This window comes from Diuraphis noxia, unplaced genomic scaffold, assembly GCF_037042655.1.
Source record: "Diuraphis noxia isolate RWA-SAM2 unplaced genomic scaffold, SU_Dnox_SAM2 contig0001, whole genome shotgun sequence".
Classification (NCBI taxonomy): Eukaryota; Metazoa; Arthropoda; class Insecta; order Hemiptera; family Aphididae; genus Diuraphis; species Diuraphis noxia.
Genome location: NW_028301711.1, coordinates 70,415,969 through 70,430,196, shown reverse-complemented (window position 1 = coordinate 70,430,196; position 14,228 = coordinate 70,415,969). Strand labels below are relative to the sequence as shown.

Below are 14,228 nucleotides of genomic sequence, written 5' to 3'. Positions count from 1 at the left end.
CATAATCTCAATGATTAACTGGTATATATCCCACGTTTTTATTTAACAAATGAACATCACCGCTATTACATTAGATATGTTTATAAAAAAGTTTAAATAATACACTATGGCTGGAACGAATAACAAATAATATACTAATAAGATTCGTCTAAGAATTTTTTACCACATTTTCTATGAAAAAACCATTTGTTGAACAGTATATAACATTTAATGAATTGAAATACCAGAAACACTAGACGTGTAACATGTACTGAGTACGTACTCCTGATGAAGGCGTATTCAGTTCTAAATGGTTTGAAAATTAAATATATATAGTAACATTAATCATATCATCTTAGAATCTACTTTTATTCGCACATTTTATTAAAATAAAAACAAAAATATAGATTATATTTTGGCTGCTAGTAGAACACTTGTATATATTTACGAATTAGTATGTCTGGACACACATGTACAACTTAGGTACTGTCTTGATATTCTGTTCCAGGCAAAGTTATAGCATATAATTTTAAATATACATGATTTTAATACCAACCTTCATTGAAACCAAAATTTTGTTTTTAAAATACACCCTCATGGTATTTCATTTATATAGATTAATAAAATAATTTAGATTAAATTCTAACGAAAAAAGCATAATGTCAAACTGTTATAAGACACATAATTATATATTTTTGCAACATTTTCTTGAATTAATATAATTTTTCCCAACAATATACAGTTTTCATACTGGATCGTCTGTATTTAAGCACGTCAATATAAAACTGTAAAATACGTGATGTGATTCAAGTTATGTACAATAACAATTCAAATGAATTTCAAACGATTTAGTTCGTCTGAAAAGAAATGTAACTACCAGGGGAATATACTATTGATATCGCCGTGAATAAGTGATAGTGAATGTGTCTTCGATATTTAATGGAAGCGCCAAAAAACTACATTTGGTTATAAATTCAAAAGTTAATTTTAATAATATATTTTTGTAGTAACAGTATGAAAATTAGGTACGATCTTAAATAGAGTTTACAGTTAATTTCAAAATCATAGCTATCGACGGAGGACTATTTGAGATTTTAAGAATTATCGTACCAGGATTAAATGCGTAATATGAACTCGGTGGGCAATCTAATGTAGGCATAGTCAATGGTGTGCATCGTCCAATTTTCATTCATAATCTCAATGAGTAACTGGTATATATCCCACGTTTTTATTTAACAAATGAACATCACCGCTCTTACATTAGATATGTTTATAAAAAAGTTTAAATAATACACTATGGCTGGAACGAATAACAAATAATATACTAATAAGATTCGTCTAAGAATTTTTTACCACATTTTCTATGAAAAAACCATTTGTTGAACAGTATATAACATTTAATGAATTGAAATACCAGAAACACTAGACGTGTAACATGTACTGATTAGGTACTCCTGATGAAGGCGTATTCAGTTCTAAATGGTTTGAAAATTAAATATATATATTAAGGGAATTCAATACCGACCGTTTTTTCGACTAAAACATACCTATCTTTTGTCCATCAGTCCGATGGACCTAATAATGCGATAAGACTTTTAAAAACTGATTTGAATTTGTTATTATGTCTTCTTGAGATCGGCCACGCCACTTTTTAAAATTTCGGCCCCTAATCTTTATAATATGGATTTAGAAATTGTGAAATTTAAAAAATTGTAAGTTTTAATTATACTGAATTAAAATTGTAAATTCGAAAAAGTGGCTCGGCCGATCTCAAGAAGACATGATAACGAATTCAAATCAGTTTTTAAAAGTTGTATTGCATTATTAGGTCCATTGGAATGATGGACAAAAGATTGGATGTTTTAGTCGAAAAAACGGTCGATTTAATTTCCTCGCGCGCGCGACGTTGTACGCGTTGACATGTGTATGAGCGTGCGTGAGTGCTTATTTCTACTAACACCGTCATAAGAGAAATAACTATTTATAAGTTTACAACCGGTCCTAATATTTAATAATAAACTATAAACGATTACGATTTCGCGATTACAATCTAATTGTATATTATAATATTATTAGTATATTATATTACCTACTTTGTCTATGATCACTGATCCTATCCTATAATACTGCAGGTTTATAATGTTATATTAGTTACAACTTATTCGTTTTCTTTGTACTATCATTATATTGTTTTATATATTTAAATTATACGTGCTTTAAAAAATGAACGACATATCGACAAGAAAAAAAAAAGTAAGATTGTCAAAAAGAAAAAAGAATAAAGGATTTATTGAATCGCTTACTAAATGGCGAACAAATCGTATAAACCAAACGGTAAGTCAGATATAGTTTGAAATTTGTAAAATGCGGTATACAATTCAGAAAAAATGTACTTTTGTGTTTTTATGGTTTTTTTTTGTAGGAAAACACTGATTCTGTAACTTGTCCGAATGAAAATCAAAATAATATTGACGAAAATCAAATAAATGATTTGCACTCCGATGAATCTTCGATTGCTGAGTAAGACTAATTATTAATAAGTATTATTTTCCAATTTATGTGAATATCATTTTTTTTGCCAATAGTGGTAAATTGACCACATTATCATTGGTTACATTTTTAGATTCTGAGTGGAACGAAGAATGTATTGATTTTACAATGATGAGTGTTTTTTTTTTTTTTTTATTTTTTATTTTTTTTTTTTGTGTCTGTCATCACCTTTTAGGACAGTAGGTAAAAGTGGTTGGATTTTCTTAAATAGTATCTTTTCTGATAGGAAAGTGAATCTAGTTGGTACTTTGGGGGATCAAAAATGTTCCAGTAGTTTTCAAAAGCGCCGTGAAAAACAAAAGAAAAATTAAGGAAAAACGGGAATTTTTACACAAAATCTGTTTTCGGAAATATCGATTTTGGTTTTTGACGTAACTCTTAAAAAAATGACCGTAGGTACATGAAATTTTGACTGAATGTTTATATTAGCATATTCTATACACCATTTAATTTTCAAAATAATTTGACTCTTTTTGAGCTGTTTACAGACAAAATCGTCAATTTTCAATATTTTTAGTTTTTTTTTTCTATAAAATTTTATTTGTTGGGTGAAAAAGCTTGAAAATTTAATACGAGGCTCCTGATTCATTTTTATAATAGCAATCGTAAAATATTAAAAATACATAGGCATACATTTTTTTTATAGGCATTTGAAGTTCAAATTTTGACAAAATTTATCAAAATATCGAAAATTATCAATCACTGTAATTAAAAAATTATAAAATGTTCAGTTATTATAACTAAGGATTACAAATTTAAAACAAAGATTCTCATAAATAGTTCATACTGTAACCAAAAAATCTAAAAAATACATAAATAAAGTTTTTTTTTACAGACATTTTAAATTCATATTTGGACGAAATGTTTAATATTTATATTATTATATTATATTATAATAACTTTTTTGTTTATGTTTAAAATAGCTTGAAAAATGAAACAAAATGATTTCATTTATTTTATTATGTTAGGCATACGTTTTAGTTTTACCAATAAAATTTTTTATGATAATTAAAGGGTAAATTCTGATAGCATAAGTATGGACTTTTATCCACTATCGCCAGAAGCTTCACAGCATATACTAAAACCAACATTCAGCCTCAGTACCGTAACGTCAAATAACGATTCGACTTTAAGGTAAATAAAACATGAAATAGTGTGTTTAATATTATAAGTAACTATAGTCAGTAATCTAAATATTTAATTATTTTTTAGAGTTCAAAATAATGAATAATGATAACATATTAAGTGGTCGAAGAATAGTCGACATAAGTTATCTTTTTAAATCTATTTCAGCAGTTTACCACACACCATTTAATTGTTCATTTAAAGATCTAATTTTTACACATGAAATTTGCAAAGGATATTTGTCTGAATTTTATTTTGAATGTTCAATGTGTAATAAAAAAGAAATAATTTATTCCGAATCTCCAACCTTAAATGACAAATTAACCGTTAATGACGCAGTTGTTACTGCTACATTAAATACAGGACAAGGTCACTCCCAATTGGAACAATTTTCTGCGATTTTAGATATGTCTTGTATGTCTAATACAAAATACCAAAGAGTGCATGAATATGTAGCAAATAAAACAGAAATGATAGCATGGGAATCAATTGTAGCGGCTGGTAAGGAAGAAGCTCGACTAGCGATAGAAAATGGGGATGTAAATAGCGACGGTATACCCTTGATAACTGTCGTTGCAGATGGTGCGTGGTCAAAAAGATCCTACAAACATAATTATAACGCATTATCTGGTGTGGTAAGCTATTATTTTAATAATTTATCTAAAATGACAAAATAAAATTGACAAATATATAAAAATTATAGTAATATATAATATTATTTTATAACAATTGACAATATTATATAATTGTATATTTATTATTTGATTTAGGCGTGCATTGTTGGTTATCGGACAAAACAGGTCTTATTTATCGGAGTTCGAAATAAATATTGTTCAGTTTGTATGAAAGCTTCTTCAATAAATAAAAAACCTACAGAACACGTTTGTTATAAAAATTGGGATAGTACCAGTACAGCTATGGAGTCGGACATCATTTTAGAAGGTTTTCGACAAAGTATGGCTATGCATGGTTTAATTTATCACAAGCTCATAGGAGACGGAGATTCGAGTGTTTTAAAAAAAATTATTTTGGCAAACCCATATGCACTGTATGATATAGACGTAAAAAAAATTGAATGCGCCAACCATATACTTAGAAACTATATTAATCGCATTGTAGAAATTACTACTAGAAGAAAAAGTTCAAGGGGGGATGTGGTTCCTGGAGTCTTACGGAAAGTTTTAAAAGACAAGCGTTTAAAGTTGAGGTATAATTTTGTTTATAATTTGTACATTATTTTAAGTATTTAAAAAAATGAACTTTTGTTTATGTTATTGTTTTATAGGTGTGCTGTAACAAATGCAATTAAATATAGAACAAAACTAGATGTACCTCTTAATTATAAAATTACTCTTTTAAAAGAAGACATAGAAAACGGTCCATATCATGTTTTTGGTTCACATGATAAATGCGCTAGGTATAAAATTCATTAAAAAATAAATTGTATTTATATACTTATATCAGATAAGTTTTGATTAAATTATAATGTAGTAAATACATAAATACCTATTCGTTTTTTCATTATTTTAACAGTAATTTTGTTTTTTATTAATAAGTCTAAATGTTTAGCTATTTTTGTAATGGACCCAAACTTGGCGAACAAAACTATGTATCTGAAATGGAAAAATATGGATTATGGCAGAATATTTTAGCAGCAAGAAATTTAGTAGTGCATCATTCAGACAGTCTTATTCATTTTGTAAATAATAATCATGTTGAAGGATATAATAGCATCGTAGCTAAATATGTCGGTGGTAAACGTATAAATTATTCTTTAAGAGGTAAGAGTGAGAGACAAACAAATTAATAGATTGTTTTTATAGTTAATTTATATATCATTGATAGGATCCTACCAATCTCGCTGTAATATAGCAGTTTCAGCATATAACTATGGACCTAGTTATATAAGGTACTTCCACAAAAAAGCCACCAACCAAAGCCCCGGAATGTACACAAAACAGTATATCAACAAAAGTATTCAACGTCGAAATAAGTCTTCCCAAAGACGTTTAATTTTTAGTCAATTAAGGTTTGTGTAGTAAATAGTAATATTTACTGAAAATAAATAATAACATAAACATAATATTTATAGAAACGCAAATAAAAAGAAAATTATTTCACAAGGGCCTGATGAAGACTATGGTGCAGTTCAAACTGAAAATCAAATTGTAGACATGCCATTCACTGAATATGAAAAAAAAAAAGTAGATTTTCTAAGTAAATTAAAGCTCACTTCAGATGAAATTCATGTATTAGAAAGGAGAACTGTAGATCAATCTAGTAGTGACGAATGGCGGAGACAACGTAAAATGCGTCTCACAGCATCAAATTTCGGAAAAATTTCAAAACTTAGAGCTACTACTTCTCGGGCAAATACTGTCAAATATATATTGTATGAGCTATTTTCCGGCAATGTTGCTACAAGGTTATTTATTTTTTATTTAATTTATCAATTATAAATACGAGTACATGATAATAAATAAATAAAGTTAAATATTAATTATTTATTATTTACTTCTAAATAATAATTATTAATTGACACCTAGCTTTTTCGTTTAGATATGGAATTGAAAATGAGCCGATTGCGAAAAAATGTTTAGAAATTAAACTAGGTGTAAATATTCAGCCTTGTGGTCTTTTTGTACATCAAAAATTAACATTTTTGGCAGCTAGCCCCGATGGTTTAATTGATAAAGATGGAATAGTGGAGATTAAATGTCCAGCCTCCATTAAAGATAAGACACCAGAAGAAGCTTTTGAAAATAAAAAATTAAATTTTATGAGTCTTAAAAATGGAATTTTGAAATTGAAAACCACACATAATTATTATTTTCAAGTACAGGGGCAATTGGAAATATCAGAAAGAAACTACTGTTACTTTGTTGTGTGGACACCTAAAGGTATTGTTTTAATAAATTAACTATTTCTAATAAATAATATTTAATTTATATTGATGATTCTAATGTTGGTATATAGGGATGGTAATTGATAAAATATATAAAAATTATGATTTCTGGAAAAAAATTGAACCTCAGTTAGAGAAATTTTACATGGAATGTTTACTTCCTGAACTTATCGACTCCCGGTTTGACCGAGGACTTCCCCTAAGAACTGGGCTGAATTTATAAAAATGTAATTTTTTATTTTAGTTTTATATTATGACTATTGTTTGACTCCAGCCCTACTACAATAGATTATTTTTTTATATATATGTATACTATATTTTAAATAAAAATATTAAAAATAAAAATAATTATTTTTCTCTACAGCCAACTATTTTGATTGTTTTATTGTTTATGTAATGTTTAACAGGTTCTTATCGTTATCGAATTATTATTGACATCAATCGTGTCGTATGCTCCGGGCTACCCAATTACTCATGTCGCCGATAATAAATACTCGTAATTACCAACATATACAATACACTTATATGAGATGAGTGGTGGTGCGGGAGTCACTCACACTAATAATCAGTTACTACACACACATAACCATGTCTTGCACGCACGTATTATAGAAATTGCCTATATTTAACTCCTTAAAACAGGTCGGTATCGAATCCCCTTATCATCTTAGAATCTACTTTCAATCACACATTTTATTAAAATAAAAACAAAAATATTGCTTATATTTTGGCTGCTAGTAGAACACTTGTATATATTTACGAATTAATATGTCTGGATACACGTGTACAACTTAGGTAATGTCTTGATATTCTGTTCGAGGCAAAGTTATATCATGTAATTATAAATATACATGATTTTAATACCAACCTTCATTGATACCAAAATTTTGTTTTTAAAATACACCCTCATGGTATTTCATTTATATAGATTAATAAAATAATTTAGATTAAATTCTAATGAAAAAAGCATAATGTCAAACTGTTATAAGACACATAATTATATATTTTTGTAACATTTTCTTGAATTAATATAATTTTTCCCAACAATATACAGTTTTCATACTGGATCGTCTGTATTTAAGCACGTCAATATAAAACTGTAAAATACGTGATGTGATTCAAGTTATGTACAATAACAATTCAAATGAATTTCAAACGATTTAGTTCGTCTGAAAAGAAATGTAACTACCAGGGGAATATACTATTGATATCGCCATGAATAAGTGATAGTGAATGTGTCTTCGATATTTAATGGAAGCGCCAAAAAACTACTTTTGGTTATAAATTCAAAAGTTAATTTTAATAATATATTTTTGTAGTAACAGTATGAAAATTAGGTACGATCTTAAATAGAGTTTACAGTTAATTTCAAAATCATAGCTATCGACGGAGGACTATTTGAGATTTTAAGAATTATCGTACCAGGATTAAATGCGTAATATGAACTCGGTGGGCAATCTAATGTAGGCATAGTCAATGGTGTGCATCGTCCAATTTTCATTCATAATCTCAATGATTAACTGGTATATATCCCACGTTTTTATTCAACAAATGAACATCACCGCTATTACATTAGATATGTTGATAAAAAAGTTTAAATAATACACTATGGCTGGAACGAATTACAAATAATATACTAATAAGATTCGTCTAAGAATTTTTTACCACATTTTCTATGAAAAAACCATTTGTTGAACAGTATATAACATTTAATGAATTGAAATACCAGAAACACTAGACGTGTAACATGTACTGAGTAGGTACTCCTGATGAAGGCGTATTCGGTTCTAAATGGTTTGAAAATTAAATATATATATTAACATTAATTATATCATCTTAGAATCTACTTTTAATCGCACATTTTATTAAACTAAAAACAAAAATATTGCTTATACTTTGGCTGCTAGTAGAACACTTGTATATATTTACGAATTAATATGTCTGGACACACGTGTACAACTTAGGTAATGTCTTGATATTCTGTTCGAGGCAAATTTATATCATGTAATTATAAATATACATGATTTTAATACCAACCTTCATTGAAACCAAAATTGTGTTTTTAAAATACACCCTCATCGTATTTCATTTATATAGATTAATAAAATAATTTAGATTAAATTCTAATGAAAAAAGCATAATGTCAAACTGTTATAAGACACATAATTATATATTTTTGCAACATTTTCTTGAATTAATATAATTTTTCCCAACAATATACAGTTTTCATAATGGATTGTCTGTATTTAAGCACGTCAATATAAAACTGTAAAATACGTGATGTGATTCAAGTTATGTACAATAACAATTCAAATGAATTTCAAACGATTTAGTTCGTTTGAAAAGAAATGTAACTACCAGGGGAATATACTTTTGATATCACCATGAATAAGTGATAGTGAATGTGTCTTCGATATTTAATGGAAGCGCCAAAAAACTACATATGGTTATAAATTCAAAAGTTAATTTTAATAATATATTTTTGTAGTAACAGTATGAAAATTAGGTACGATCTTAAATAGAGTTTACAGTTAATTTCAAAATCATAGCTATCGACGGAGGACTATTTGAGATTTTAAGATTTACCGTACCAGGATTAAATGCGTAATATGAACTCGTTGGGCAATCTAATGTAGCATAGTCAATGGTGTGCATCGTCCAATTTTCATTCATAATCTCAATGATTAACTGGTATATTTCCCACGTTTTTATTTAACAAATGAACATCACCGCTATTACATTAGATATGTTTATAAAAAAGTTTAAATAATACACTATGGCTGGAACGAATTACAAATAATATACTAATAAGATTCGTCTAAAAAATTTTTACCACATTTTCTATGAAAAAACCATTTGTTGAACAGTATATAACATTTAATGAATTGAAATACCAGAAACACTAGACGTGTAACATGTACTGAGTAGGTACTCCTGATGAAGGCGTATTCAGTTCTAAATGGTTTGAAAATTAAATATATATATAAACATTAATCATATCATCTTAGAATCTACTTTTAATCGCACATTTTATTAAAATAAAAACAAAAATATTGCTTATATTTTGGCTGCTTGTAGAACACTTGTATATATTTACGAATTAGTATGTATGGACACACGTGTACAACTTAGGTAATGTCTTGATATTCTGTTCGAGGCAAAGTTATATCATGTAATTATAAATATACATGATTTTAATACCAACCTTCATTGAAACCAAAATTTTGTTTTTAAAATACAACCTCATGGTATTCATTTATATAGATAAATAAAATAATTTAGATTAAATTCTAATGAAAAAAGCATAATGTCAAACTGTTATAAGACACATAATTATATATTTTTGCAACATTTTCTTGAATTAATATAATTTTTCCCAACAATATACAGTTTTCATAATGGATTGTCTGTATTTAAGCACGTCAATATAAAACTGTAAAATACGTGATGTGATTCAAGTTATGTACAATAACAATTCAAATGAATTTCAAACGATTTAGTTCGTCTGAAAATAAATGTAACTACCAGGGGAATATACTAATGATATCGCCGTGAATAAGTGATAGTGAATGTGTCTTCGATATTTAATGGAAGCGCCAAAAAACTACATATGGTTATAAATTCAAAAGTTAATTTTAATAATATATTTTTGTAGTAACAGTATGAAAATTAGGTACGATCTTAAATAGAGTTTACAGTTAATTTCAAAATCATAGCTATCGACGGAGGACTATTTGAGATTTTAAGATTTATCGTACCAGGATTAAATGCGTAATATGAACTCGTTGGGCAATCAAATGTAGGCATAGTCAATGGTGTGCATCGTCCAATTTTCATTCATAATCTCAATGATTAGCTGGTATATATCCCACGTTTTTATTTAACAAATGAACATCACCGCTATTACATTAGATATGTTTATAAAAAAGTTTAAATAATACACTATGGCAGGAACGAATTACAAATAATATACTAATAAGATTCGTCTAAAAAATTTTTACCACATTTTCTATGAAAAAACCATTTGTTGAACAGTATATAACATTTAATGAATTGAAATACCAGAAACACTAGACGTGTAACATGTACTGAGTAGGTACTCCTGATGAAGGCGTATTCGGTTCTAAATGGTTTGAAAATTAAATATATATATTAACATTAATCATATCATCTTAGAATCTACTTTTAATCGCACATTTTATTAAAATAAAAACAAAAATATTGTTTATATTTTGGCTGCTAGTAGAACACTTGTATATATTTACGAATTAATATGTCTGGACACACGTGTACAACTTAGGTAATGTCTTGATATTCTGTTCGAGGCAAAGTTATATCATGTAATTATAAATATACATGATTTTAATACCAACCTTCATTGAAACCAAAATTTTGTTTTTAAAATACACCCTCATCGTATTTCATTTATATAGATTAATAAAATAATTTAGATTAAATTCTAATGAAAAAAGCATAATGTCAAACTGTTATAAGACACATAATTATATATTTTTGCAACATTTTCTTGAATTAATATAATTTTTCCCAACAATATACAGTTTTCATAATGGATTGTCTGTATTTAAGCACGTTAATATAAAACTGTAAAATTCGTGATGTGATTCAATTTATGTACAATAACAATTCAAATGAATTTCAAACGATTTAGTTCGTCTGAAAAGAAATGTAACTACCAGGGGAATATACTTTTGATATCACCATGAATAAGTGATAGTGAATGTGTCTTCGATATTTAATGGAAGCGCCAAAAAACTACATATGGTTATAAATTCAAAAGTTAATTTTAATAATATATTTTTGTAGTAACAGTATGAAAATTAGGTACGATCTTAAATAGATTTTACAGTTAATTTCAAAATCATAGCTATCGACGGAGGACTATTTGAGATTTTAAGATTTATCGTACCAGGATTAAATGCGTAATATGAACTCGTTGGGCAATCAAATGTAGGCATAGTCAATGGTGTGCATCGTCCAATTTTCATTCATAATCTCAATGATTAGCTGGTATATATCCCACGTTTTTATTTAACAAATGAACATCACCGCCATTACATTAGATATGTTTATAAAAAAGTTTAAATAATACACTATGGCTGGAACGAATTACAAATAATATACTAATAAGATTCGTCTAAAAAATTTTTACCACATTTTCTATGAAAAAACCATTTGTTGAACAGTATATAACATTTAATGAATTGAAATACCAGAAACACTAGACGTGTAACATGTACTGAGTAGGTACTCCTGATGAAGGCGTATTCGGTTCTAAATGGTTTGAAAATTAAATATATATATAAACATTAATCATATCATCTTAGAATCTACTTTTAATCGCACATTTTATTAAAATAAAAACAAAAATATTGCTTATATTTTGGCTGCTAGTAGAACACTTGTATATATTTACGAATTAATATGTCTGGACACACGTGTACAACTTAGGTAATGTCTTGATATTCTGTTCGAGGCAAAGTTATATCATGTAATTATAAATATACATGATTTTAATACCAACCTTCATTGAAACCAAAATTTTGTTTTTAAAATACACCCTCATCGTATTTCATTTATATAGATTAATAAAATAATTTAGATTAAATTCTAATGAAAAAAGCATAATGTCAAACTGTTATAAGACACATAATTATATATTTTTGCAACATTTTCTTGAATTAATATAATTTTTCCCAACAATATACAGTTTTCATAATGGATTGTCTGTATTTAAGCACGTCAATATAAAACTGTAAAATTCGTGATGTGATTCAATTTATGTACAATAACAATTCAAATGAATTTCAAACGATTTAGTTCGTCTGAAAAGAAATGTAACTACCAGGGGAATATACTTTTGATATCACCATGAATAAGTGATAGTGAATGTGTCTTCGATATTTAATGGAAGCGCCAAAAAACTACATATGGTTATAAATTCAAAAGTTAATTTTAATAATATATTTTTGTAGTAACAGTATGAAAATTAGGTACGATCTTAAATAGAGTTTACAGTTAATTTTAAAATCATAGCTATCGACGGAGGACTATTTGAGATTTTAAGATTTATCGTACCAGGATTAAATGCGTAATATGAACTCGTTGGGCAATCAAATGTAGGCATAGTCAATGGTGTGCATCGTCCAATTTTCATTCATAATCTCAATGATTAGCTGGTATATATCCCACGTTTTTATTTAACAAATGAACATCACCGCTATTACATTAGATATGTTTATAAAAAAGTTTAAATAATACACTATGGCTGGAACGAATTACAAATAATATACTAATAAGATTCGTCTAAAAAATTTTTACCACATTTTCTATGAAAAAACCATTTGTTGAACAGTATATAACATTTAATGAATTGAAATACCAGAAACACTAGACGTGTAACATATACTGAGTAGGTACTCCTGATGAAGGCGTATTCGGTTCTAAATGGTTTGAAAATTAAATATATATATAAACATTAATCATATCATCTTAGAATCTACTTTTAATCGCACATTTTATTAAAATAAAAACAAAAATATTGCTTATATTTTGGCTGCTAGTAGAACACTTGTATATATTTACGAATTAATATGTCTGGACACACGTGTACAACTTAGGTAATGTCTTGATATTCTGTTCGAGGCAAAGTTATATCATGTAATTATAAATATACATGATTTTAATACCAACCTTCATTGAAACCAAAATTTTGTTTTTAAAATACACCCTCATCGTATTTCATTTATATAGATTAATAAAATAATTTAGATTAAATTCTAATGAAAAAAGCATAATGTCATACTGTTATAAGACACATAATTATATATTTTTGCAACATTTTCTTGAATTAATATAATTTTTCCCAACAATATACAGTTTTCATAATGGATTGTCTGTATTTAAGCACGTCAATATAAAACTGTAAAATTCGTGATGTGATTCAATTTATGTACAATAACAATTCAAATGAATTTCAAACGATTTAGTTCGTCTGAAAAGAAATGTAACTACCAGGGGAATATACTTTTGATATCACCATGAATAAGTGATAGTGAATGTGTCTTCGATATTTAATGGAAGCGCCAAAAAACTACATATGGTTATAAATTCAAAAGTTAATTTTAATAATATATTTTTGTAGTAACAGTATGAAAATTAGGTACGATCTTAAATAGATTTTACAGTTAATTTCAAAATCATAGCTATCGACGGAGGACTATTTGAGATTTTAAGATTTATCGTACCAGGATTAAATGCGTAATATGAACTCGTTGGGCAATCAAATGTAGGCATAGTCAATGGTGTGCATCGTCCAATTTTCATTCATAATCTCAATGATTAGCTGGTATATATCCCACGTTTTTATTTAACAAATGAACATCACCGCTATTACATTAGATATGTTTATAAAAAAGTTTAAATAATACACTATGGCAGGAACGAATTACAAATAATATACTAATAAGATTCGTCTAAAAAATTTTTACCACATTTTCTATGAAAAAACCATTTGTTGAACAGTATATAACATTTAATGAATTGAAATACCAGAAACACTAGACGTGTAACATGTACTGAGTAGGTACTCCTGATGAAGGCGTATTCGGTTCTAAATGGTTTGAAAATTAAATATATATATTAACATTAA

At 27.3% G+C, this 14,228-nt stretch overlaps 2 protein-coding genes across 2 annotated transcripts; both read left to right on the top strand.

The window, feature by feature from the left end:
• The first annotated feature begins 2,131 nt into the window (after positions 1 to 2,131).
• On the top strand, positions 2,132 to 3,713 carry LOC149061531 (uncharacterized). Its single transcript, XM_089218221.1, has 3 exons — positions 2,132 to 2,313; positions 2,402 to 2,499; positions 3,544 to 3,713. Exons 1-3 carry the CDS (start codon positions 2,203 to 2,205, stop codon positions 3,665 to 3,667), a joined length of 333 nt encoding a protein of 110 aa, XP_089074347.1. The 5' UTR covers positions 2,132 to 2,202; the 3' UTR covers positions 3,668 to 3,713.
• Positions 3,714 to 3,905: 192 nt separating this feature from the next.
• Positions 3,906 to 6,782, top strand: LOC149061530 (uncharacterized). The gene is made up of 8 exons (XM_089215020.1): positions 3,906 to 4,289; positions 4,425 to 4,861; positions 4,940 to 5,071; positions 5,224 to 5,435; positions 5,500 to 5,683; positions 5,747 to 6,079; positions 6,214 to 6,554; positions 6,631 to 6,782. Exons 1-8 carry the CDS (start codon positions 3,921 to 3,923, stop codon positions 6,780 to 6,782), a joined length of 2,160 nt encoding a protein of 719 aa, XP_089071146.1. The 5' UTR covers positions 3,906 to 3,920.
• The last annotated feature ends 7,446 nt before the right edge of the window (positions 6,783 to 14,228 follow it).

Coding starts and splice junctions, on each gene's coding strand:
- LOC149061530 (XM_089215020.1), top strand. CDS start 3,921: ATGTGTAATAAAAAAGAAATAATTTATTCCGAATCTCCAACCTTAAAT. Junction 4,862..4,939: donor GACAAGCGTTTAAAGTTGAG/GTATAATTTTGT, acceptor ATTGTTTTATAG/GTGTGCTGTAACAAATGCAA. Junction 5,436..5,499: donor TATAAATTATTCTTTAAGAG/GTAAGAGTGAGA, acceptor TATCATTGATAG/GATCCTACCAATCTCGCTGT.
- LOC149061531 (XM_089218221.1), top strand. CDS start 2,203: ATGAACGACATATCGACAAGAAAAAAAAAAGTAAGATTGTCAAAAAGA. Junction 2,314..2,401: donor CAAATCGTATAAACCAAACG/GTAAGTCAGATA, acceptor TTTTTTTTGTAG/GAAAACACTGATTCTGTAAC. Junction 2,500..3,543: donor GATGAATCTTCGATTGCTGA/GTAAGACTAATT, acceptor TGATAATTAAAG/GGTAAATTCTGATAGCATAA.